The following is a 27,404-nucleotide window of genomic DNA, read 5'->3' as shown; positions in this document are numbered from 1 at the left end:
ATCATACAAAGATAATCCATCGAAGATCGAGTACAGAAAAACACCGACTGTGTTACTGTGGATTGTTCCACTTTTCTTTTTCTTGTGTATTTGTAGTTTCATTTCTTATAAAACCAGACATCAATCAAGGACATGACCATTCACACAAATCCCGAGTCTGTCGCACACGTTTAAGACAATTCAGATCAGTCTGATGTGTTCAAGGAAATAGAGGAAAATGCTTTAATCACTAAATAAATGAGGATGTTGATGAATGATTGAAATTAAAGTCAACCACCATAATATTTTGGTATATCAACATTTGTTTTATCACTGCAGCTGTTATTTTACATGCCTCACATGTGTTTAAAGTTTATTTACTTTGTTCCTCCTGCGTTCTCTTCTTAGGTGCAGAGTGAATGTTTGAGGACACAGATTCGTTACAACCCAAACATGTCAGTTAAACATTTGGCCTTATTCTTATGTCATCTCAAATCTACAGAACATTAAAAGGTGTACATTCTCTGTTGCATCACAACACTGAGCTGCACACAGGAACATTGCAGGTAGTGATTCATCAGAAGAGTTGTGTGGTGTGTGTGTGTGTCACTGATGATGTAATCGAGCCGATTCATGAAAGAAAGACAGTGATCCTACGTGTATGTATCATAAATACCCACCTGACCTGAACAAACACGTTTCAGATACATACATGGCATTAATACAAAAACTTTATTTTCACAATATCAAAATTGACAGACCTACAGAGATTTGTAGATTCAAAGGAATAAAGAGAGAAAACCATGGGTGGTATTTATCTGTGATGGTGCTGAGCAGCAGCAGCAGCACTGGGTATGTTAAATAGTGACTCACATATAACAAATGACAGTTAAAAACAAACATAAGAGCAGAACAGAACACGGTGGGCGGGGGCTTGGTCATTTCTGTATTTAAACCTGACGGAAACAATTATTGAAAAAAATCAAAAACAAAGAGGATATATGCGTTGAAGGAATTCCTTATGTGATAAAAGTGTGAAAATTCCTACATATGCACATTTTTGCAAGAGACAAAAAAGATTAACTAACTCCTTCCAAATACTTCTAAAATTAAATGACAATGTTCATGATGAAAAAAATACTATAGATGTGATGGAGGGACAGTGTTGTATCTACAGAGAATGAGAGCTGGACAGCAGATGGAGAGAGAGGTGGAGGCTGAGGGCAATGAAAATCATGTGAAGAGCAGTGACAACAGTCATGGGCCCACAATCACCCCCCCTCCCCCTCTTACACCTTTCATAGTGACTGCTGTCAGACACAGACAGTGTCCGGAGGGTTCTGTCCAACTGCAGCCGAGTTCAGACTGACAGACTGACAGAATGGTCCGGCAGCAGGATGATGACGATGGAGCGCGGTGGTGAAATGGTACCGGAGGTTTCAAATGCATCACAGCTGTCTGCCCAAAGACTTCACAGGAAATAGTCGGCTACTGGCTTCTTAGAGGGAATGCCCCTGGTCTCTTGTGGCGCTGCTTCAAATATGATGAACTCGCGCTGTAGATGCTCGTCCAGCTCCAAGATGGCTGCCACGTTACCACATCTGTGCAGAGAAGAGACAAAACAAGACATTTAAGGATTGAAGTGGCTGTGTCTTCTCACCACCATGTCATGACAACAGGACGTCAGTGACAACACAATCTCAACAATGACTGAACATGCCACACTACTTTCATGAGTGCAATATAATATGAGTGCAGGTGCATTTTGACGCAACACCACATTTTCTAATGTAATAATTCCCATGTAATTGTCCATTGAACCCCAAGTCACATTATCAAATATGTAATTTTTACAGCTATATTGTTCTTGCCAATAAAGATGTTATTTTTACGGATTCAACTGAAAATTCGGCGGCTTTTATCACCGAAACAAAACCACGGAATAATGTGCAGACGCATGCAAAAACTGCGGCCAGCACACGCCTGTCTATTCCCGCTTTGAGTCCATGCAAGATCAGTTTGGAACACCAATAAAGATGTGAGGACACGGTGGAACAGCACCAATGAAATGCTGGAAAGTCTCTTTGCGCAAAAGCAGATTATGAACTCCCCGCGACATTCACTTCACACCAGAGAACATTCTCTCATCTTTGAGCAGCAAACTAAAGAGATCAGCTCATCTGATGCATCTGTTATTCCCTTAATTTCAGCACTAAAGCATCTTCTACACAAAGACGTTGAGACGGAGCACAGAGTGAAAACAAAAAGAGTCTGTAAACACGTTTTTACTAAGATCTACTCGGATCCCCTGCACTTCACCGCGACTGTACTTGATCTTTCTCATATTACCCATTAGCCCTTTCCCATTTCAATCTTAATTTCTTTTTTTAACTTGTGTGCTCTTTTCTGGGAAGTTTGATATGCAACAACTGTAACAAAACAATTTCCTTCGGGATAATAAAAGTATTCTGATGATTCTGATTATTATTTGGATGTGGGGATAAAGCTGTGCGTCGAGAAATGATACTCAAATTTTCAAAAACCCCAAAACACCCCTGTGCACCGTCCAGGCCAAGTGACACATCTTTGCTTTGTCAACCAAGCCAGTGTGTATAAACACCATCACACACTGGACTCCAACAGGAGCTGTTTTGAGTCACATCTACCTGTAGCAGTAGTTGGGTGCCGACCACACGGTGAGCACCGTTTCGTTAAAGTGCCACTTGTAGCCCTCCATGACAAGCTGGTGCGCTCGGCAGATCATGTGGATGTCGTTGGCGGCGTTAAACTGGGCCACGACGTCGCTTCCAAACAGATACCCGGCACCTCTGGGACTCACACCCCACCCTGTGGTGTCTGAGAGCAGAGAGGAGAACGTCAGTCAGGGGAAGCTTTGATTTGATCTTCAGGATCAGATGGTAAATGACATCATCCAGGTTTTGCATCAAACTACAACTCCACCACTGCTGCCAGTCTGACCCTCATTTATATAATGTTTTTGTTTTTTTCAACAAACAGTTTGTAGTTTTCCAGTTTACCTTCAGGGTCCGACCACAAGAGGTCACACATGGGTCCATCGTGAGGAACCTCCTGTTTCCTGTCAATGGTCCTGATCTGGTCCAGAGTCTGGATGGAGGGAGACAAGCCACCATGCACACAGAAGATCTGAGGACAGAGAGAGGGACGTGTCAAATCATCATAATGTCTAACACATGTTATGGTTCAGTATCAATGTCTCTACTTTTATATCAAAGGAATAGTAATGAAATTAAGTTTAAACACAATGAATTGAAGAAATTATTATTCATATAAAAACTTCATATGATTTTACTTTAAGGAAAGACAGATGGATTCATTTAAAGACCATTTGTCATATACAAAGGTAGATTCAAGCTGCTGTGCAGAAACATGTAAGAAATCATGACAAAGGTTAAGATTTCTTTGACCGTTACATCAGTATAAGTTAGTTTAAATTATTAAAACAACTTAATAAAAACAATTTCAGCTCTTATTTTCATTAAATACCTGTCCAAGTTCACCTTTCTTACTTTGCTCTCATCAGTTTATTCTTCGTTCCCTTGTCTCTCCCTGGAGTGTGTGTGTCCCTCACTCACTGACCATTCCAATCACACTTCTGAACTCACTGATTTAATTGGCTGAGTGGCGTCGCATGATGATTTACAGTGCATGCAACAGGTCTGCATTTCCTTGACGTCTGGGTACCGCGAAGGCTAGAAAGGCTGTGCCGATTAACATACAAGAGCTCTGTCAAAACATGGCAGTCATCAGTGATTTATGGAAACCAGTCCACATAGGACAGAGTCTAGGTCCAGATCTGGACGGCAGTCAGCCCATCAGTGACCTCTGCTCTAGCATGTTTTAAAGCATCGACATTGAAGAAAACTACATGCATGTCAGTGAATTTGGTGCATCCACCTCCGTTTTCAAAAAAGGTCACGAGTGGCACCGGAAAAGCAGCTCACCTTGCCGTCAATAATAGCAGACAGGGACAGGTAGTCGAAGATCTCAGTGCAGTATCGCCACACTGTGACTGAGCCGTACTTGCGGAGGCACTCGTCGTAGAAGCCGTAGACCTGGGTGATTTGCCGGGACTCGTGGTTTCCCCGGATCAAGGTTATCCTGTCTGGATAACGCACCTGAGGCACAAAACACAAGCAAAAGGTTGAGAAAGAGTTGTAAATCCCCTTAAAAACAAAAACACCCCTGACAGCAGCTTTGTGAAGTCAAGAATAAAGCCTATTCTGGCAGCACACGTTGTCCTGTGTCAAGAGTTCACAGTTATAGTTCACACTTGACTGTTCTCCAAACCACTTACTATAATCGCACTTCTTTCATTTACACTGGTGCAGACACGGTAATTGTACCTTAAGAGCTAAGAGAAGCAGGAAAGTCTCAACACTGTAGAATCCTCTGTCCACGAAGTCACCCATGAAGAGATAATTTGTCTCTGGGACATCACCACCAACCTGTAAAGTGTAAAATTATCAAACAACTATATTAACAGTCTGTATATAAGCACAGTTATAAATACCATCACCACCATTGCTTTTAAGGGGGACTGGACGTGTATCCAGCTTGACCAAAAGCTGATGAAACCTCTACAAATGACATCAAAACTTAAGAAAAAGAAAAAATACACCTAGACAAAGGAGACATACAGCACACAGTGACATAATGATATGCCAGTCACCGAAACTATCATGGGTTGTGTTTGGGTTGTTTGTTTTTGCACTAATGGCTGCTAAATGAATAAAACACTTTTAGGCATCAAGCATGACAATGTGTCATTAGAATATAACAAGGGAAAAAAACAGATACTTACTCTAAAAAGCTCTTTCAAGTCATAGAACTGACCATGTATATCTCCACACACCTACAAAGACAATTCAAGGAAACACAGTTAACATTTATGCAGCTTCAAATTTAGAGCTCACAAATTCAGAAGAAAGTGTGACTTACTGTAACAGGAGAGTCTACTCTCTGGACATTACTTTCTTCCACCAGAATCTCTCTGAAAATATGAACAGATATTCAAATTGAATTTAATGTCATTTGTTTTTATTTTGCTCATCTTCTGTTGATAATTGCCTTGTGTTGTGGAGCAGTGCCCTCTAGTGGACCATCTCTTAAACAAGTTTTGTTTGTTTGTTTTTAGACTTCAAATTTTAAGTCCAGTTTTGGTGATACCATTTCTATATATGAAATATTATACTGATGTTTTTTGTGTATAGAAATAAAGAAAAAATATATTGTTTACAATACATCAGAATGAGCACTTTACAGGTAGCTTCCCCTGCATGTTACAGATACTCAGCTGCTTAATCATATACAGTGTACATTTAAAATGTCTGCGCCGTCTTTTGCATTTCTGTGCAGCTCCGTGAAACTTAAGATGGTGAAGTTCCAAACACCAGTTTGACTGACATCAGTCTGCCATCTAATGACTGATTAACTAATTCCAATCCACTCCACTTTATTTATAACCCACTTTAAAAAACAACAGCTGAAACAAAGTGCTGTACAACAGATTACTCAACTATTGTGACAAACGTTTAGTTACAATTAGAGATAGTTAAATACCTCTTTAAGTCCGACACCACTCGTAGCCTTGAGTATCTACCAATATCAGACCATTACAATCCTTTATTACTTCACAAAATTCCATTAATCTATTGTGCTATATTTTTGTTTAATCTTAACATGAGTCCACATAGCTCAAATAATCACTGCATCTCTCACGCACATTCCAGTCATAAGACACTGTACATCTCTCTTCACAGCCTCTGCTTAATTAACTATTTCTATGATATTTGGGATTTTATGTGTAACAGATTATACCTTTTTTCAATAAATAATATCCAATTCAGTGATTTAAATCAATACCAACACTGAATGTTGTATCATCTGTATCAAGTTACAACAGAAACAAGTTTGCGGATGTTTGTGTCTTGAATGTGAATATTTCCCATTTTCTGTATGGCTGTGACACACTGATTGATATTTTTCACCAAACAGCTTATTGATTGCTCATGAACATAATCAACCGCTTATTTGGTGATAAAACGTGTATAATTTGAGTGTGAATGGTGGGGAATTCAGACTAATTACCTGGCTTTGGCACACAGTGCTTTGACTTCATTCTCCTTGATGAGCTCGCAGCGTCTGAGCTGCTCTATCTGTCGGTCCAGGTCACTGATGTCCCCCATTGTCACACACATAGGGAGAGCTGCTTTCACACAGTGCTTACACTCTCACACAGTCCGGGGTCACCAAAAGAACTAACTCTGCCGACTGTCGTAGTCGCAGATGTGCAGGGATCTTTAGCTGTTATGTGTCAGACACTTTCTTGAGCGATGTTCAGAAAGACCAACTGTGAAAGAAAAACAGGTAGCGTTTTACTACACGTTTGCTTTCCTGCATAAACCTGCGCATAATAAATTGGTTATTGACATAACACGTGGGACCCATAGCGCAATAACAAACGACCACGACGCTGTTTGTGAATTTACACAGAAAACCATTAAAAGTGGCGTTATTCGTCAAAGAATGTGGGGCCTATGGGCGTAGATTAACAGTAAGCTAACCATTAGCACGTTAGCTTACATCACCGCTAACGACGTCAGCGAACTACTCATTGTTGAGAACTTAGCCGACCCTTTTGTTAGAGAATATTCCCTGAATATAAAAGTTAGTGTTTGTCAAATGCACAACTGCGAACTAAAACGCACAATACAAGCGCCAAAAACGAAGAAGAATATTTAGGTCACGGTGTGAAACGCTGTGTGTTAGCGAGCTAACTAACTTCAACAGACGGCGTAGCGCTACTCGGCTAATTTCTCGAGCGAGCACGCTAATGCTAGCGAGGTACATCAACCGTGATTCTAACGTCGACGAAACAAAGGCGAGAGTCTTTACCGTCAATAGAGTGAACGGTGATGTTTGAGAAGAAGCGCACACCAGTACGTTTCATTCCGCGGATTGCGTGCTTTTTCGCCGCCTGCCGGCTCCTCTTACCCCGGTCTTTGCCGGTTCACTCGCTCCAGCAGTGCTCGTGAACGCCGCCGACTCGACTGGGACTTCCGGTGTAAGGAGGCGCGCGCAGTGCACGGGAAACACGGGAAGAACGAGATTAAAGGCAAATGTAGATTAAAGGTCAAGTGAAGAATTAACTTCAATTACAACATACAACAATTATACACTCGAATCACTGAAGAAATAAGTTAACAATACCTAATATTTATACTTTATAGTTAATCATTACTTATGACAGGGCATGGAGTAAAATATATTTAAGAGAGAAGTAGCGTGTTGTAACTTTTAATCATCATATATCCATTACTGTATATATTATAATCATTTTTGTCATATTCAAGCAAAAACTGCCATTTCCAAATTTATGTTGCCACATTTTCAGTGAGCAGTCTGAAGAAAGAGGTGTATGAGATTAAAATGCATATATATTTTATGTGCAGTGGCACAATCATCATATATATATATATATATATATATATATATATATATATATATATACATATATATATATAACAAGTTTCAGTTGTTAGAGCTCCAATGAAACTGTATATTATATTTATAGCCATATCTATTCTGCAGGCAGATAACATGTTGGATTTAAGTGACTCACTAAACAACATGATCAAAAATGATGATTCATGGCATTGTAACACCTCATTTTCTATTTACATTTTTTATTTTATAATACAATTAAATGTTTTCCTCGCTTTCTGCTGATGTTTTTAGAAAAATCAATAATGCAGCAGTAAACTTCAAAACATTTTAATTACGTTACAAATACATACACCAATATAATCAAAAAACAGAATTATAATTCAACAGCAGCAGCATTAGATGAACGTCTGTAGGTAAGAGGGTCAACAGGAATGTTCGACATGTGTTAAACTCGCATTACTTTGAGGAAGCAGCAACAACAAACATTAGAAAAAGTGCACAACAAAGGCAACACGCTCCAAAACTCGTTAACTTCTGTTTAAAACATATTCTCACTCAGTTCATTTAGTTTAATAAATCAAACTCGGGACATTTCCAGACTGTTACAGTGTGTATGAGCAAACAGTAGAAAGTCACAGTAAAAGCCATTTTTGTTTTATTAGAACCAGTGACTGTAGTACAACAAGGCAACAAAGGTAAGTGAACCTGATTAAAACTTGTATCCATTTAAAGCAGGTCTGTCCTTGTTATTTCAAATGTTTTCAAGCTGAAAATAAAAGACAGCTTTGAACCGTGGGGCCCTTTTGTGTCTCAGATTGTAGGACACAGAATCAACATGATATAAAACAGAGATGAAACATCTCCCACAATCAATATAACGTCAGTTCTGGAAGTCAGCTGTAACACTTTTAACGTGCCATTTAAAAAAAAAAGGTCAGTTCTTGTTCTATACGTTGGTGTTTGGTCAGTTCACATTTCATTTGAACTGAGGTTCTCCAAACTATCAAACAAGACACATATACTGCATTCCAGTGACGGGCCACTGCATTTGCCGTGCCCCGTCATTTACAGGCGTCATCTGTGAAACTCATTGTCAAAATTAAATGGAATGTAAAATTGGCAAGATTTTTGGGGTAGAAGCTTTTTAATGGTTTACATTACAAATTTGACCAATTGTGTTTGAGTAAACTCTTAATGTAAAATACTGTGTTAGCAACATTCACTGGTGAAGTCACAGCTGAATATCCCTCACCTCAGCCTTCAGTTAGCATAGAAATGATTATTAAATATTTAGTTTGTCCATTGTGGGCCTCTGTAGAGCTGACACAGCTCCTGACATAAGCACATTTGTCCAAATATTCTCCTTACAATCCCTCTGCGATTGACCCTAGCGATTCATATGTTACCAGAAAATCATTTTGGAGATTGCTTTGTCACAGAACCACGGGAACAGAGATTAGTGCATAACTAATATTGGTCAGCAGTGACTCACAGTGGCAGCACAGAGAGGAAGGAAGATACGGACTCATTTTTGTCTAAACTTCACTTGGAAATGTTCCTTATCTTGCTAACATGTTGGATTTATATTCAGTGATGCATTATTGAAGCAGAATGAACAAACAAACTGCTGCCCCATGATTTATTACATTTAAAAAGACATCTCAATTTGATGTATGTACTGTATATGCATTAATTATCATCTGCATCATATCCCTCTGAATCAAATTAAGTGGTTCAAAGAATTGCACTCTTAGGAAAAAAAGCTTTAAATAACTGAAACATTTCTCTCATTAAACCTAAACTCCCCAAACCGTACATAAGCTTTAAAGAACTCTTGTATGGAACCCACCCACATCTCACTTCTTCTTCCTGGTGGTCAGCATGTGGGCGGGGTCACAGGGAGCAGAAGTATCTGTGGACAGGGAACGCAGCGAGTCCAGCCAGAGCTATGCCCAGACTGTCTCCTACGCTGGCAGCAGCCATGGCAAACTCCCTGTGTCTGTCTTCACTCTGTGGGACAACAGACGAGACGTGAGTGAGGACAAACACACAAACACACACACACACACACACTGAGAAGCAAAACAAGTACAACTCTGCTTATATGTACACACAAATCCTTTTTGACTCCATGAGTCAAGTAAACCTGCAACTTCTGTTGCTAAAACACTGCGAGGGACCCTTGTAAATTTACGAGATTAAAGTCATAAATTTACGACTTTATTCTTGTAAATTTATGACTTTAATCTTGTTACTTTACGACTTTAATCTCTTTAATTTACGACTTTAATTTACCAGCGTAGCCGTTATGCTTCCGACTTCTGTCCATCAGTCGTGATGTGAAATGCGTGAGAGCGTCGTATGACCGTGTATGAACACATTAGCCACGGAGACCACAAATAATAAACCGTGTGACTGAGCGTTGAGCCCACCTCTTTGCTGATGAAGTAGAAGGTGTTGACGTACGCGGCTCCTCCCAGAAGACCCTCATAGAGGACAATAACAAACACCAGCCAGGCACTGGGCAGGAACAGGTAACGCACTGCAAACAGCAGCAGCACCGCATTCACCACCTGTGGAGGTCAGAGAGCAGCGAAGCAGGGGAAGAAACACAGGAATCAGCTTCATACAAATCTCTTTCATACAAGACAGAAAAAAACAGCCGAGTCAGCAGTCACAGTGGCAGTGTGACACCTTATCACTTTCAGCTGTTTGACAAATCATCGTCAATAAACAATCTGGGTCATGGAGATGTGGCTATTTTAAGCTGATTTGCAATGCTGTTCTCATCACTATTATGTATAACCAGGAGCAAAACAATGCACAGGCACTCATTCACATATTTATAATCTTTATATCTGTGTTTACGTTGATATTTTTATATGGTGCAGTGCAATGCACACTGTATGAACGTAGTCCGTCCCCTCCTCAGCTAACTCTGACGTGCTTTTTCACACTCAACTCAAAGTATTTTCTTTATGCTTTTCAGGACCCATACATTGAGTTAAAATTGACACAGATCAGTACGATTCTTTTTCTCTCCACAAATACAGAAAGACTCACACAGGGACACTGCCTGCACACACGTCTGCACAATCATGACGTTGACTATAGATGTGTTTGCTCCCAGTTGAGTGTGACCCAGACCGAGAGTGAAGCTGGTTATATTAATATTTACTGGTGAATAAAGTTGTGAATAAGACGGTTAATGGCCATTTTCTATGGCTTAGTTAAGAATGGAACAGAAGGTCCAGGTCGTATCACCGAGGACAGCTGTAAATAATGGGTCTGAATGAGGCCTGATCCAGGTTTAGAGAGAGGGTAAAATGATGCTGAACACTCTGATAAATACTCTCCTGGTCTTTTAACCGACAGCTTGGTGATAGTGATATATGTTTGGTTCCACAGAGACAAAATAGAGACCGATAAGAGATTCAGCAGAATGAAGAAGGCATGAGAAACATTACAGTTTAAAAGCACACTGTCCATCTCTCACCTGTAACAACGACAGGGTCCACAGTTTCCTGATCTTCACGCAGCACAGTGAGGACCGAGACACCAGAACACCTACCTGGTACAGTGTCTGGTACCTGAACACACACACACACACACACACACACACACACACACACACACACACACACACATCATATTATGTGATGTCACGCAGTCAGAATAACACTACAGTGATGTTCACTTACCAGCGATACTGCTCTGCATGGGACAGGAAAAAGTTTGGGAAATACAGGAGTTCCATCTGGAGAAGGAAATATTATATAAATGAACGAGAAAAAAGCCGTAAATGTACGTCTCATAAATTAACAACTTTATTCTTGTAAATTTATGACTTTAATCATGTAAACTGCACCATATAAAAACTCATAAATTAACAATATTGAAGTCGTAAAATTTACAAGAAAAAAGTAAATTTACGACTTTATTCTTGTTAATTTATGACTTTATTCTTGTAAATTTATGACTTTATTCTTGTAAATTTATGACTTTATTCTTGTAAATTTACGACTTTATTCTGGAAGTCTGAAATTTTTTTTTCTCAATGTGGCCCTAATCCTCGTCGCAGTCGTAGTAACTCAAAGAACACCAGAAAATATTCATATTTAAGAAGCTGACAACTCACCAAGCCCTGGTTGATGAAGTACTCAGCAAAGTAGACCAATCCCAAAGGAAGCACAAACTTCAGCAAGCCCTGTTCAGCAAGAGGAATAACGTTGAAAGCACTCATTGATTGTGACGACACACAGTGACGAGACTGAGAGCTGCACTTACTCTGATAACGTGCAGTTTCTCTGTGAAGGTGAGAGGCCCAGTGTTCATGTCCTCTGTCACTTTGAGAGGGAAGACAACACAGTCTGTGTGGATATATTCAACAGCAACACTTCAGTCACACACACACACACACACACACAATGTGTGAAGCCACGGCAGAGGAAATGAGCCAACGTCTTTAAAGTACAAGACACAAACGTGTGGCAGGGACACAGCAATTTAACGTTTACTACACCAGGGCTCTTTGGAGCTTTTTCCAACACTTCAACTAAATTGTAATTCTGTCTAGAGCTGAAACCGATTATTAATCGATGACTAAATTACCGTAATTTAGGGGGTGGAGTGGCTCAGTGGTTAAGACCCTGCCTTGTGTACCAAAGACATCATGATCGATTCCACCCCTGGCTAATTGTACTTGATTCCTTTGTAAGTCGCTTTGGATAAAAGCGTCTGCTAAATGACATGTAATGTAATGTAATGTAATAATTGATTAATCGGTTAAAAGCTTTTTTCATGATTAAAACAAGATTTCTGATTGTTTAAGCTTCTTAAATGTGAACATTTTCTTTGTTTCTTTGCTCTGAACAAAAAAGAAATCATTAAAAGTGAATCATTTTGGTTTGTGGATAAAACAAGGCATTTGATGAGAAAATCATTATTTACAGGTTTTAACGATTAATTTATGTGAATTGTCCATACGACTTTATTCACATAAATGTACGACTTTATTCTTGTTAATTTGCGACTTTTTTTGTAATGCAAGTTGGTGACTTGTACCTGGGATTGATTTATCCTCCTCCTGTAACTCGTCCATCAGCCGCCGTCTATCCTCCGAGGTCACAGCCAGATACCCCGGCTCCCTGCTTTTCCACTGAGGGAATGATGGCGGAGGAACCATGAGGAAGAAATAGCTGGAGGTGGATTGTGAGACAAAGAATTAACAACCAAAAGTGGCAAAACCTCTGGATTGTTTATCTACTCATCTGGATTCAGGATTATGAAGTCATTTAAGGTGTGGTAAAAAAAATCAGTCCAGATTAAGGCTACGCTTTCATTTCATTTTCTGAATCCAACATCAGAAGTAATCTGTGTCCATACTAATACAACTACAAACATACAAACTCCACTGCAGTTATTTGCTTGGTTTCAGAGAGTTTTACTCACAAGAAACAGAGTACAGATATTTATTCGACGTGACCAACGAGGTGAAACTGAACGTTAGCGGGACAGAGTTTTTCGTTCGCAGATAACAACCAAACAGGAAGTAAATGTGGGGGAAACTGCTTTATTGTTTGCAAAGGTCAGCGTTTTTTGAAAATGCAGTCCCAGAGTTTTCAAACTAAAACAAGCACATGCGGAGCAGAATTTACAAATCCATTTTTTTATCTTTGTGCTTCCACTCCACTTCCACTTACTTTATCAACATAGCAACTGGGACCACCAGCATGATGAGCAGCGCAATCTGGGGCGTGAGGCCGACCTGGGTGAGGCCCGAGTAGAGGAAGGCTCCAGCGACACCAGCACCTCCAGTGCCCGAGCCCCAGCCTCCCAGTACGTCCCTGATACAGACACAAAACCAGTCAAAGTTATGCGATGAGATACTGAGTCACAAACTACTGAACATGTGCAATAACAACCCCACACTTCCTCACTCTATTTCAGTCTTGTATAAAGTACTTGAAAGCGATTTTATTTTTACTTGGTGTGGGACTGTCAGCGGCTGATGTGTTTTTTAAGTCCACTTGGCACTTGAGCGGCTAACAGCTGAGCGGCTAACAGCTGGTGTCGCTAAAAACAACTTAACAGGGATCACGTCACCGACTCACCTGTTATTTTGTAGTAACGAGTAACAAAGATGGTTAAGGGAAATGTATCGGAGAAAAAGTACACTTTTTATTTAGGAAATGTTGTGGAGTAAAAGTAAAAGTTGTCAGAAATATAAATAACAGTAAGTAAAGTACAGATATGTACTGTATTCTACTTAAGTACAGTAACAAAGTATTTGCACTTTGTTACATTACAACACTGCTCTATTTATAATGTCATGTATGGTGTATTTTTTGTGTCACATGACCCTCAGATTAATGTGCAATACTCTTAACTGTGCAATACCTGCAATTCCACTTGCCCTTTACCCTTTTTTAGTACTTAAAACTGTGTACATATCCAACCTCTCTGTATAATGTTTTATATTTTATACCTCTTGTACTTTTTCTTATTATAATAATATTGTTTTACTTTTTTTCTTCTATTCTTTCCCTTTAAATGTTGAATCAGAGAACTGGACTGTAAGTTTATGCACAAATGGCAAATAAAAAACCTTGAACCTTGAAGGTGCTTTGACAACTGGACAGAATAAAAATAAGGACGACAGGTGGTATGTATTATTAAAAATTTCCTTTTTTTCTGGCAGAAATAGGCTGCCATGACGATGCAATGTCGAAATGAAATGGAAAAACAGCGCTTTGTGATGCAGAGATATGGGCGAAACATTGATTCCCCAGCTGCTACTTACAGAAAAACATCATTTAGGCACAGCTGCAAGTGTATTTAAGTGTGGTTAAGTAAGTGTTTACCTCGAGAAGAAAACGGTGAGAGAGAGGAAGGAGAGTTCTCCCAGTCCACAGCTGACACTGGCAAAAATCACACCTGAAAACACAGACAGGAAATCAGAGAGATACTCACGAAGTACAGAACACTTGAATCATTAATCATTAGAGTTCAGGGGCAGTGATTTAAACCTGTGCTCTCCTTAATGACAAACCACCATGTGTAAGTGATGCTGAGGCTCGAAACTGCTCCAGTGCAGGTTTGTACGTTTAACATTGTATAATCTGCGTCCATAGTTACGCCCTGCAACACTGGGCAACACTGGACTGTATGTACTGGTGAAAACAGGACCATTTTCTCCTCTACAGTTGTTCCTAGTGGATCTTACTGACATGGTCATGGTCACTGAGACCAGCAGGGTCTGTGTGCCACAGCATTTGAGATATGATGAAAATACTTCCTGTAGATGTGGAGATGTTTACAACTCTGTCATCTAACGAGCAGAGATGGACGTCAGGATGAAGACGCTTCGTTTCCAACATGATAAACTACAATCACCACCCTGCAGTTGTATGCCTCAACTCACCAAAAAGCCACAAACAGGATTTGTGTAGCCGCAGACACAGAAAACGTTAAGAAATGATTGATTCGCTGATTCCTGATATTGACACAAATGCAAAAAAAAAGAAAGAAAAGTGTTCTGTGAGGTCGCAGAAACTTTGACCTTTGACCACCAAAATCAGTTCATCGATCAGTCCAACATTCTGGAAACATAACGCCTCCAATCACAGGCAGAAGTACACTCGGTCCTATGACTGCATCATGCTTCCTAACTAATCTGATTACCATCCTTCTCTTTAGCTCTGTTCATACATCGACCATTAAGAGGTCACTTCAACCACAGCAGCAGCCTTTGTGAGGAAAGGACAGGAAATGACAGTGAGGCTTCAGAGCTAAAGCTAAAGTGCATCAATCGTCTTAATTCTTAAAGGGATAATTCAGGTTTTTATTTGAAGTGTGGTTGTATGAGGCAGTGCAGTCGGCACAACCGGGGTAACGAACCTGCAGCCTTCTTGTTGCAAAGGCAAGAGCGCTAACCACTACACAACCGTGTAGCCCTCAGACTAACATGTTTACCAGTCCAATTTTAGTCTAGGCTAGCACGCTAAGTCCGTTTTTGCAATCACGTAAACGTAGCGCAGTGTGCCGGTCGTGAACACCGACAATGTCTCAGCACCTCACACACCAATGACACCATGATGGCTTTACCTAGGATGCTCATCCAAACACCCGTCGATAACGACACCAGGAGGAAGCTTGCCGTTGCCATGACGACACAGAACAACACGCGGAAACTGAAATTGAAAAACAGACATTAGGAATTAGTATGAAATATTAAATCATTGTGTTTTTATATGGCATCATTAATAAGTTACTGTCTAAGTATTTACAATGAATCATTGTGCGTATAACACACAGTACAACCATTCCCTGTGCACCCCTAGATTCATTAACGTCAGTTTTTTATCACATTTAACTGTACGTCAATTTTACTCCTGCATTTGTGAAGACATTTAAAAATACTGATGTTGGTGCACAGTGTGACACAAACAAAATACAAAATTAACATTTTATTTTTCCTCTCAAATGTTTTTCTTTGCTCTCGCTTAGAGCGACAGTATGAACTTTTCCATATCGTGCCAATATTTCTGTATATTCTGTCTCCAAAAAACTTTTCCAACTTAATAATTGAGTTAGTTTAGTTGAACTAATCCAGCAGCATTTCATTAGAACCCGTGTTTTTAACCATACACAATGAAACAAGACTTTCATAGACTAAGTCATGTGGAAGGTGGATGGATTTTACCTGCAGTGTATTGACAAAAAAATGACTCAGTTTAGTGAAAACAAATATGCAGCCATTAATATTTGCTTTACTACTTTTATCAGTGTGGTGTGAAGGCGTAATGATCGTGATCTTACCCATAAGGCAGTTTGTGGATTACAAAAGGAGCAAAGAGTTTGAGGACGAGCGTTGGGAGGATGTCGGCCAGCAGCACAGCCTGACGAGAAACACGTCAGAACTGTTACTCACAACTCAAACAGAAGTTGATGACTTTTCAGGGCCGAGTCATACTTGTGCAGACATGCCCGAGGTTCCATTCACACAGCGTTTTAATGAGGGTCCTCATAAGGCTAATATTACACACATGTACTCTATCACATATTCTGTTTAAGTAATTCTGTCTAGGAAATCGCCCTCGTTTGTGTTTCCTTGTTTTGGTTTTGTGCTTACCAACAGAATCCCCTCATATAACCTCAAGAAAATGACCATAACTGTCTTCTTCGCTGTGTCTTGGCCAAAGTAAAAGTTTATCACTAACTGGACTGAAAAGTGCAGTCAGTGAGCATGTATGGTCTACAGGGATTTGTCTGCACAGGGGCCATGTGGAACAACGCAGAAGTGGGTGGATGTCTGCACACACACTCAAGAAAAAGTATGACCTCAACACATGACGAGATAAACACTGAGCTGAAACTTTCTTTCCTTCGTTCAGCTAGTTCATGTAGAAACTGGCATAAATGGTAAAAAGTATATATTTTTATAATAATGCATTTAGTTATATCTATCACATTATTAAATATCAATTTCATTGAACATTAAATCATACATAAGCTTGTTCAGTGCTTTAACTACCCTTAACTCCACATTGTTATTTATTTATATATACTGTATATATAAGATATATATATATATATATATATACATATATACACACATATATATATATATCTAAACTCATTTAATTTTAGGCTCTATTTTCTGTCTTTTTTGTTACATATATACAGTTTACTGTATATTCAATTTGCCTCATAAATATGTTCTATATCTATATATTTCTATTATTCCATGTCAACAAACATTTTTTGAAATGCTGTGAAATGTCATCATGAAGATTGCTGTTGAGATATCATGACAATACATTTTAAGCTCTCCCCCAAAACTGTTCCCCTCTTTACCAGACTAGAAATTAATTGACCCCCAGGTCAATGAGAATTCTGAAGTATTGAGAGAACTGGAAAAAAGGCTGATCCAGTACTAGTGCCTGAACTTTGTTCATTGTATACTTTACTTTTTCTTATAAGTATTAAAACAGAGTGAGAATTATAAATAAAGGAATCCAGGCACATTTTTATTTTTAGTGTCCAGCGTTCAAACTACGCCATGAGAAACGTTTAATCCCCCTGATCCCCCAAGATCAGACCAACTGAGATTATTTAGTGTGTTGTGTGATGAATTGCCATTTATTTACCGCAGTGGAGACAGGGTTGCAGTCATAGCGGCTGCTGTTGCTACTGTTTCCGCCTTGCAAATGAAGGTCCAGTGTTGCTGATGTCTAGAATTAAGACAAAAATTAGTGGGCGAAAAGTGGATCGTTTGCTTTACAGCGGTATAACCATACAGACTTAGTATCTTAACAATCTGAGGAACACAAATGTGCCTTCTTACAGATGCCGTGGCGTTTTCGGACTCCTGTTTTTTGAGAATGTCGTGGGCAGCGCTCAACATGACCACATAGGCAAAGTTGTTGCACAATCCCAGGATCCTGAAGAGATAATCAGGGGAAGAAAAAAGTGCAGACTCAAATGCATCAATAACCCACTACTATTCAACAGGCTGAAGAAAGGACAAAATCTGCAGATCTGAATCTGCTGCTACATTTGTTTTTCAACCATACACTCAGACCCAACACTGCAGATGTTTAACACACAGAAGAGCATTCAACAGAAAAGCTAATTCCATTGTAGTTTTTCTGACTGCACCAGTTATTTTTTCTTTTCCAACAAACATACAATGACATGCAAGTGAAAAAAGTTTCTATACATCGTTACATTAATCACCAATTATTTTGGTGAATTCGGTCTATAAATAACAAGTTCTGTGATTTCAGCTTCTTAAATATGAATCAGCTCTGGTTTCTTTGCTCCCCTGACAGTAAACTGAGATCTTTCTGAATACACTGACGTTACAGTTTGGGAAATAAAGTCAACTGCAGCCAATGCCTGAATTTGAAACATGCCAAAATGTGGACTGAGAGCTAAGTGAGGGAGAGGAGGTGGGTAAAAGGGTTAGGGGATATAATGATTTTATGTATAATTCATTACATTACATGTCATTTAGCAGACGCTTCTATCCAAAGCACCTTACAATGGAATTGAGTACAATCAGCCAGGGGTGGAGTTGAACTTGCAACTATGATGTCTTTCGCACACAGGACACCGGTCTTAACCACTGAGCCACTCCACCCCAATTCCAATGAATTACACTAAACTGTAAATAACATTACTAGTTACCCACATACACAGGTGTCAGGCTTCAGTTAAACTTAAAGATCAACCTTTCTAACTATCTACCTTCTATTTGATGGACAAAAATAAATGAATAAATAATGATTATTTTCATAATGGATTAAACCTTTATTTATTCATTTATTTTTTTTATCATTTATCATTTTTTATTCATTTATTTTTTTTATCTTCTGATGATCACGTGTTTTATGCTAGGAACAGCACTACATAACTGAAGTTATCATTGACAGTTTGGATGTTTTTCTGATACATCATTTTTCACTATTATTTGACAAAATTGTTTCCCAGCATTCAAAATGACGCCGTCCTCAAAAGCTTTGGTCGTTCCGCAAACAAGAACATATGAAGTAGCTCAAATCACATACAAGACCTTTACATTTAAAGAGCTCTATTTTAATGTACTTTCAAGTTCCAGGTCCTAACTTTTCAGCCTTCAGTTTCAGACGCTGTGAACACTCACCAGAATCCAGACCAGTTGCGCCATTGTGTGCAACGACCTGTGGACAACAGATAAATAAACAGCACCTTAATGCAGTCGCCCAACATAGTTAGTAATGTGGTCTTTATTCATTTTAATTTAGACATAAATGGAAATCACCGTCAGGGCGCTGAGCAGGATCTGCGTTGACGCTGCCTCTCTGCTCCATGTTTGTATCCGTCCTCGGGCGGAGCGAAATCAAACCGTTTACCCGGGTTAACAGTTAGCACGAACCCGTACATAAAAACAGAAACATGGTTCTCTGGATGCTAAGAGGCTGTATGACGTTCATCAAAGGAAGCAGAAGTTGCGCTTTCAATGGTTCTCGAATGTTGACAACAGTTCGACGTCACTGTCACCCAGCGTATTCAAATCATTTCCGGGTTGCGCGGGCCACGGAGCATGCGCAGTAGTGCTACTCCGCGCCGCCCGCGCTCTCTGCTTTCTCGGCGCGTCCACGAACAGCGACTTTCTCCAGCGACTTTGTTTACAAAGTCACAAAAACTCCAATGTTTTACCATTTTCTTTTCCCCCATATGAAGCACCGTCAGAAACAGTTCGCATTTCAATCTGCTGAGGAATTTCATTTCTGTGGCACCACATTTTGTCTCTCAGCTTCCTTTAAAAACAACAAATAAAAGAATCAAAAATCAAAGCCTTAAATTTTTTTCTCTTTTAGTTAAAAAAAGCACTCAATATTTCTGCCACAAACTTTTCTGGCTGTAAGATGAAAAAAAGATTTTTTTTTTACAGGCAGATCGTGGAGTCGTCACTGAACACCAGGTGGTGCGTTCATGTCTGAATAGGCAGTGGTATTTCTCATTTAAAAAGGCACATTAATGCATTACAGGCTAAGATAAAAAATAAATAGTTTCTCACCACATTTGTGACCCAGTCTCTTCCATCAGTCTAACAGTTACCGAGTCTTTCAACTTTGGTGGCTCAGTAACAACTTTGGCCAAAATAAAGTTCAAAACTTATCCACTTACAATCTTTGTCTTAAAAATAATAAAAATGATAATAAAATGACAGAATTAGTGAAGTCATTTGTTTTCACGAGGACTTTCCAAATATAATAATCACCCTGGAAATTCAAATTAAATAAAAACATGTGTTTTCTTTATGTTTCTGAGCTGAGCTGCTGAGCAACATCTGCATTTCACTGTCAGTCAGTGAGGTCATTTAGCAGCTGTGTGTGTGTGTCTAACACTGGCTAACTCTACATGCACACACTGACCAGTCCTTTTCTACCCGAGAGCAACACAAATGCGTTCCCAGCATGTGTTTCATCACAAGCAAAATAAAATACAGCCCCCTCTACTGATGTTTAATGTGACGAACATTTGAACCAAATAATCTTAACCGGGTTAATCCGACCTCTGCTGCTTTGACAGCTCAGGACAGGATTATGAGGAGGGTTCTTTGTGCGTGTAGAAACAGTCATAGTCCAGATCATAGCAGCAGTGAAGCCTCTGACTGCTCCTGCAGCTCTGGCTGTGGCGAGATGCTGCTGCTCTTCTCCGTCTCTGTCGCCGAGACCTCCTTCCCGTTTTCCTCGTCAGCTTTCCGTTTCTCTGCCTTGGTCTTGAACCTCAGTCCATGACCTGTCAATCACAGGGAATCATAGTTAGTTTATTAGGAGAAATTGAATTTACTAAGTAAGTGTATAATCACTTTGAAATAATCGCTTGGTCTTCCTACTGTATATGTGTAATCATGTATGTACTGACTTGGACAGTCTGCCACCTCCTTGAAGGCCTTTTTCTTGCAGCAGCCTCGACACAAGTTGAAGACACACTTATTTCCCTGGAGAGGAAAATTAATTATAAACATTATCAACAACAACAAAACCCCAACAACCGTCTTTTCACAGGTCAAAATACACAATGAATCACAGCATTTCATTCACAGAACAAGACTTCAAAGGAAATCCTTTCCATTTAAATCCAAATTTAATAACAAACCATTATCTCAAACATCATCATCGACTGTGCCACTCACTCAAAACACAGACAGTAAACGTCTTACCTTTGGGTTCCAACACTGTTCACATTTGATGTACTTGGCTTGTGGAGAGAAAGAAGAGAGTCACGGTCAGACGTTTTGTTGTAGTTGAGGGAGAAGGAAGTTTTGACTGAGACTCACGTTTCTGCTCGGGACAGAAGTTCTTGTTGGGGTTGCGGGATCTTTTCTTCTGCTTGTTTTTGGAGAGCGTGTCCGTGGATCCATCAGAGTCCTCCAGTGCCCTCTTCTGACACACGGCCTTCTTCACCTCTGAACTCCGGCCGTTACCATTGGCAACTGGCTCCTTTGGCCTGTAGAGTGCAGTCAGTCATCATTCCTGTCACTATAGACTCTTTCATGCTGAAATGTGTGGGTACACCTGGGTTTGTGAAGCCTTGTGAACCCACACAAAAATTAAAAAATACCTTTCCTATTGTCACTAATGTGGTGGTGTTTATTTTTCTCAACCCAATAATTGAGCATCACACGTGTGTGTGAACGCTGCCAAATGTTCCAGGACTGTAAAAGGTAAGATTTGTTACAAACATTTATGGCTAACAGCTAAGCTAATGGTCGGAAGATGAACGTTGCGTGGGAAATTACGCCACAGTTTGCATCTCTGCCAAAAATGAATAAGACAAAGAAGAAGGGTTCCCACTAATGCTGACAAAACATGAACGTATTGGAGGATAGCACTTGGTAACGACATGAAGGTAAAGCAGTGACTCACACTGGTCTGACGTACGGCTGGCAGATCCAGTGAGGGAGGGGCAGGCCGCTGCCCTCCTTCTCTTCCACATCCTTTCCTTTGGCGATCTCCTCCTACACAAACACAAGTTGACTGTTTTCTCTGAGGTTTCTCCAAGTTTTAGCAAATGCAAATGCTTTTTATTTCACCGTATAATATTATCATGGTTACCTGGCAACGCAGTCTCAGTTTGTTGCTGACATCGGCCAAACCTTGCAGGTTCTTCACCTTGGCCAACTCCTCCCTCAGGTCCTGGTGTATCTGAAGCCTACACACACACACACACACACATCAGGTATACATTATGAAAGATGATAGGCAAGACATTGTAGCAAATCTATGTTACATTATAAAATATGCAACTTGACATCTCTCTCTCACTCTGTCTCCTCTCCTATTGTTTTTTTTTTCCCTTTGGCTCAACAGTTGTTTCAAATGTGCGTCATAAATAAACATGACTCTTACTCTCTTCAGCTGTACAACACAAACAACCACAGGACACTAGAGAGCCAGAGGGTTGTTTGATTCGACGTGACTCTGACCAGGTGTACACAGTGATGGAAGACGTGGTGCTATTCTCTCTGTGAAGTAATGCAAGGGGCAGTAACTAGCTAATGTTAACTAGGTAATATGCCATGCTGTGTGCCTTGGTGGCAAGCCTATAGTCAGTATCTCAAGTAATGCCTCCTCTGGCAGCTAATCTCCACCCATGCATCAACAGAATGCCACCAGACTGATTAAGAGTTGGGCTGGTCAGTAAAATCCAAGTACGAACAAAGACACACACACACACACACACACAGACACACACAGACACACACAGACACACACAGACACACACAGACGGGGGCAGACAGACATACGTGTGGTGCCAGAGCTTGAAGAGGTGGGCTCGTACATAGGACAGAGTGCAGGGAGGATACTGCTTCACCAGCTCCAGGTACTCCTCAGCCATCTCCCACACTGGGGGGCTGCAACCGTCGAACAGTGCGGGGTTGTGAAGATTCCCCTCTAAAATGTTGCCAAAAAAGACACAGTATTATAATCTACAAATATAGCATTCATTAAAAATATGCCACAAACAAAAACCCTGCAACACACCTGCACTCATAACACCCTGAACGCCTGTCTCCTGAATGCATCGCTCCACATCACTCAGGTGCTGAATGTTGCCGTTAGCAAACACTGGAATATTAAGAGACTTCCTGGAAGAAAAAGCACATCAAATTGCACCAGGAGGACAGAGATGACGTCCAGCACTGTGAGAAAATATGAAAAATATGGAATGATGTGGCATAGAATGAATGAGTTGAAACTATAGGAAACATCTACAAACATTGGGAGTAAATACAAAGTGGTGGTAGCTCACTGCACTGCCTTGATGTGCTCCCAGCTGGCGATACCAGTCATCGCCCCTTTCTGATCTTTGGTTCTGCCGTGCACTGTCAGCAGCTGGGAACGAAAAGGGTCAAACTTTCCACATTTTCCTGAAACTGCATTTATAGCAAACTTTTCACTGAGAATAGATGCACTGATGTCCCTGGCTGTGCAATATATTTTAAAATTATTTAATGGTATTTGATGGTGCATTTTTAGATCTTTTTTTATGTTTTATACCCATCTTCTTTTATTCATTTATTTATTGCTGTGTTTGATGTGATTGCTTTGTGTGGAAAATACTTGAATTATTTTTATTATCTATAAATAAACACTCAGAAAAAACACAGAATAAAACCATATGAAAGGTATTTCTTTTTATCATTACCATGCCTAATAAATAGAGTTAAAGAATAAAAAGCAAAGGTTTACACAACAAAACTCAAAACAGGTGATGCAGTATCATCATAAACAAATACCATTGTAAGGTGTGTGGGGGGGGTGAATCATAAGAGAAAATGGGTAGAAAAGAGTGTTAAAGGAGGTGATTTTTACCTGACATCCAGCTTTCTCCAGCATCTGGGCATAGGACACCGTCTTGTCAATCTCCTTGAACACACGGATCTTGCATGTGATGGGCACTGAGAGCTTTTCGTTGGCTAACTTGACTACAAAACAAAAGCAGCAGTTTAAGACGGGACAACAGAATAGAATAATACATCAACAGAGAGAAAACTGCAGTGTGAGGACAACAGTTATGAATTTGAGGGTCTTTGATTAAATTTCCGTCATATTTACTTAACCTAAACATCAGAGGACTTACCCATTTTCTCCAGCAGCTCCCATTCATCTTGTAAGAAGACGCCATAGTGTCCTTGTAAACAAGCATCAGACCTGGTTAGTTCTCTGACATATACAAAGCTGCTGACAGCTCTTTCTTTCCTGATACAGAGTTAAACGTTTGATTGCTTTCTGTTACGAGTGTTTTTACCTCTCTTGGCTATCATCTGAGGACAGCCTAGGTTGAGGTCGATGGCGTCACAGTAGTCCTGCGCCAGCAGCGCCGCCTTGAGGAACACCTCTGGATCATTGGCACAAAACTGACACACAGCAAAAGGGGAACACTGGTTTACACCCAACGTTACACGAGGGAAAGAATAATACATGAGCAACAGGGCTGCAACAATTGCGTAGAATTCCTGAATGAAATGTTGATACTTTATTAATTAGTTTCATTTTTCTAAATGTGACTTTTTTTTCTGGTTTCTTTGCTCGTCATTAACAAAAAACTGAACATCTTTGGTGAGTGAAAGAAACATTTGAGGTTTGTGGAACATGTCACTGACTGATATTGTACACTATTGCATTGGTAAAACAACCATTCAAAACAATTATTGACAGATTCATTGATCTGCAGCCGCAGTGTAAATGATCAAATTCCATGGGATTATTCTAAATGAAAAATATGCTGGACTATACTTGTAAACAATGAAATAGAACACACCTGGGCAACACAACACACCTGTCAGTCACATGTTCCAATACTTTTGCTCACATGAAAAATGGGTGGGTTCAAACAAAAGGTACTATCTTCTATGTTATGTATCAGATGTAAATACCTGGAAGTAAAAGCTGAAATGTTCATCTTATGTCTCATACTCAGCTTTTCCCGTCAGACCCAAATGTTATCAGTCTATGGCAAAAATAAAGGAATTGGCCTCACTGTTCCAATAATATAGGAGGGCACTGTATAATGTGTATAGAGGACAAACTCTTTGGCTTACACCCACGTTCACAAACTGTGAAACATCTTGCCAGTGGTGGTGTAGAGTCTCACCTGCGTGATGAGAGGTCTGTCCTCCTCACAAACCTCATTGTAGAGGTTCTCCCTCCTGTAGTTGGCATCACGGACAAACACCTGAGCATGCAGCATGGGAGTGTAACAGAGCTGAGCACCATGTCGGCGGCTTAGCAGGCGCCAGGCCAGCTCACTCTGGTCCACCATGGGTGCAACCACGAACCGGGCCTCTTTCAGCGTCTTCCTCCAGAACTCAAAGCCCTGGAGCTTTGCCATCACTGCACAAGAAACCACAAGATTAATGGTTATACAAAAAATATGGTTTCCAGCAAGACAACACAAGAAAAGATGGACAGATTAAGGGAAAGAGTGCCATCATTTTTCTAATTTTGTTTTTTAAAATCCAACCGAATTACAAGACATGACCTGAAAGGAGATCTAGAGCAGCAAGGAATATTATGAGGATTTGAAAATGTGTTTGTCGTTTATTCTCTCATTCATAGTTCACCCACTACAAACCACACTGAGCTCATTCTACAGGCATCGCTCAGCTTTTTACTCAGTGCTCACTGTCATGAATCATATGTGCAAATATAAGACCTTTTCCCTCCAGTTTTTTTATATGACTGACATTTTAGTAGTATCATCAGGACAGGAGACAACATTTAGTAAAATATAGTTTCATGAATAAAGTATTATATAATCCTGTGCGTGCATATGTTTGTGTAGTTTGTGTATAGTTTATATGTCCATCTAATAATCAATCATATAATCATTTTTCAGAAGACCATCAAAAATTTCAGTTATTTTAGCAGTCGTCACAAAACACATCACAATTTCTTGTTTTTCCAATTAGTTCTCTGAGAATGAAGAAAATCTGGGTCATGATAGTTTTGTATATGATGTGACTCAGGCCTGAGAGCAAACTAAAATATTCCTTTATACTTATAAAACAAGTCAATGACATAGCATAAGAGGAACTTAGCACAATGTTGTATTTGTGTAAAGGGGCTTTGTGTGAATGTTCTTAATTAGAGGTTATATCATCACATCTCAACCAGTGTGTTAGTCTCAAGCCAGCATTGATGCATGAACTCAACCAAAATGTCTGAAGTGACTACTGGTTTATATGTTGTCATGTAAGTAAATGTTACTGTATTGGGAGCAAAATACCAAAATATAGCAACGTCAAAAATGTAATTAGGCAAAACATTTCGTGAGTCTAGTGTGTTTGGAACGTTAAACGTTTGCACGTTTCTTCTTTTCTGCCGCAGTACATGTTAGCATTTACCCGGTGTGTTGCATCTCGGCTGTGCTGTTAGCCAGCCAGCTAGCTAGCTAGCTAGCAAACACATCAAAGCACGTGATGGAGCACCGCAGCACAACTGTAACGAGTTTGACAGAAAATGTGTCACATGTTCGCTCCTCTGACGACAGTGTCCGCGCAGCTCATGCACGAACTGCTGTTACTGCCCAGAAATGCACAAATAAACTCGTAGTTTCACCTGTAGTCACAGTGTGAGATGTGGAGAGAACCGCGCGCGGAGTCCTGTCGCGATGCCGTTGAGCGCAGTCTCGGTAAATCTGAAACACATTAAGCCCACGAGGAAACTCACGTGGATTTAGAGTCCAGCACGCAGTGTGTACAGTTTACACGCAGAACTGCCGGTGCGCCAGATTCTCTACTCGGAAAATTACCCATAATCCATAGCTATAGTCTTCTTTCTCCTCTGTATACATTTGCGGTAGACTACACTAAGCTAAGGCGTATTGCTGCCCCCCACAGGCCACTTGTGGAATGCCTTTTAACTAAAAATCTTTATGGCAGAGCTTCATAATCTACAAATATACGTCTAGATTTATACATGATCGTAAATCTAGAATATAATTGAAGTTTAATTTTTAACATTTAATTCGAAAATATTTGACCTCATAAGTGCTGAACAATTCGGGTAAAATATCTAATTGCAATTTTGCCTGACATATATCACAATTTGATTTAATTTTTAAGCTTCAATTCAACATTTACTATATTCTAGCTTTAGAATAAGATGAAGTGTAACCACATGGGATTCTGCCAAAAAAAAAATTTAATTAACCAATGCAACGATGAGATATGCATTGTTGTTTTTATGTATTGCATTCATTTTAAACAAATAAACAAACTGTCCTTTCATATGGTTTTATTCAAACATACACATATTAAGTACAGACAATAAAAAGCCTTTAAGCAACATGAATTTGGAGATACTTTATACTGGCCGCGCCTAATAATCTGTAAATAACAGTTTATGTGAGACACAGTCACATGTTCATGGCAACAA

The 27,404-nt window shown here is 39.8% G+C and overlaps 3 protein-coding genes across 6 annotated transcripts; all 3 read right to left on the bottom strand.

The window, feature by feature from the left end:
* Positions 1–692: 692 nt before the first annotated feature.
* LOC122785708 (serine/threonine-protein phosphatase 4 catalytic subunit B) lies at positions 693–7,083 on the bottom strand. Of its 2 annotated transcripts, none has more exons than XM_044051623.1 (9): positions 7,015–7,083; positions 6,109–6,370; positions 4,960–5,011; positions 4,823–4,873; positions 4,365–4,466; positions 3,963–4,136; positions 3,018–3,144; positions 2,646–2,835; positions 693–1,580 (listed from the first exon to the last, which is right to left on the bottom strand). In XM_044051623.1, the coding sequence occupies exons 2-9, from the start codon at positions 6,216–6,218 to the stop codon at positions 1,451–1,453; spliced, it is 936 nt and encodes a 311-aa protein (XP_043907558.1). In that variant the 5' UTR covers positions 6,219–6,370; positions 7,015–7,083; the 3' UTR covers positions 693–1,450. The 2 variants fall into 2 exon arrangements, with proteins under 2 accessions (XP_043907558.1, XP_043907557.1); XM_044051622.1 differs by having other exon boundaries at positions 6,916–7,081.
* Positions 7,084–7,778: 695 nt separating this feature from the next.
* Positions 7,779–19,740, bottom strand: cln3 (CLN3 lysosomal/endosomal transmembrane protein, battenin). Of its 2 annotated transcripts, none has more exons than XM_044050883.1 (15): positions 19,274–19,740; positions 19,136–19,172; positions 17,816–17,912; positions 17,619–17,702; positions 16,288–16,367; positions 15,574–15,659; positions 14,331–14,403; positions 13,170–13,313; positions 12,532–12,665; positions 11,755–11,837; positions 11,606–11,674; positions 11,169–11,224; positions 10,964–11,057; positions 9,900–10,040; positions 7,779–9,477 (listed from the first exon to the last, which is right to left on the bottom strand). In XM_044050883.1, the coding sequence occupies exons 1-15, from the start codon at positions 19,320–19,322 to the stop codon at positions 9,361–9,363; spliced, it is 1,344 nt and encodes a 447-aa protein (XP_043906818.1). In that variant the 5' UTR covers positions 19,323–19,740; the 3' UTR covers positions 7,779–9,360. The 2 variants fall into 2 exon arrangements, with proteins under 2 accessions (XP_043906818.1, XP_043906819.1); XM_044050884.1 differs by having other exon boundaries at positions 11,755–11,813.
* A 71-nt stretch (positions 19,741–19,811) lies between these two features.
* On the bottom strand, positions 19,812–26,799 carry dus1l (dihydrouridine synthase 1-like (S. cerevisiae)). Of its 2 annotated transcripts, none has more exons than XM_044050881.1 (14): positions 26,586–26,799; positions 25,120–25,358; positions 24,274–24,382; positions 24,106–24,156; positions 23,838–23,950; positions 23,275–23,357; positions 23,007–23,110; positions 22,769–22,916; positions 22,077–22,173; positions 21,888–21,979; positions 21,299–21,468; positions 21,182–21,219; positions 20,884–20,959; positions 19,812–20,757 (listed from the first exon to the last, which is right to left on the bottom strand). In XM_044050881.1, exons 2-14 carry the CDS (start codon positions 25,354–25,356, stop codon positions 20,606–20,608), a joined length of 1,470 nt encoding a protein of 489 aa, XP_043906816.1. In that variant the 5' UTR covers positions 25,357–25,358; positions 26,586–26,799; the 3' UTR covers positions 19,812–20,605. The 2 variants fall into 2 exon arrangements, with proteins under 2 accessions (XP_043906816.1, XP_043906817.1); XM_044050882.1 differs by having other exon boundaries at positions 26,697–26,799.
* Between the last annotated feature and the right edge of the window lie 605 nt (positions 26,800–27,404).

Source organism: Solea senegalensis, linkage group LG19 (assembly GCF_019176455.1).
Source record: "Solea senegalensis isolate Sse05_10M linkage group LG19, IFAPA_SoseM_1, whole genome shotgun sequence".
Taxonomy (NCBI): domain Eukaryota; kingdom Metazoa; phylum Chordata; class Actinopteri; order Pleuronectiformes; family Soleidae; genus Solea; species Solea senegalensis.
The sequence above is the reverse complement of the archived record's forward strand: the minus strand, read 5'-3'. Positions and strand labels throughout refer to the sequence as shown.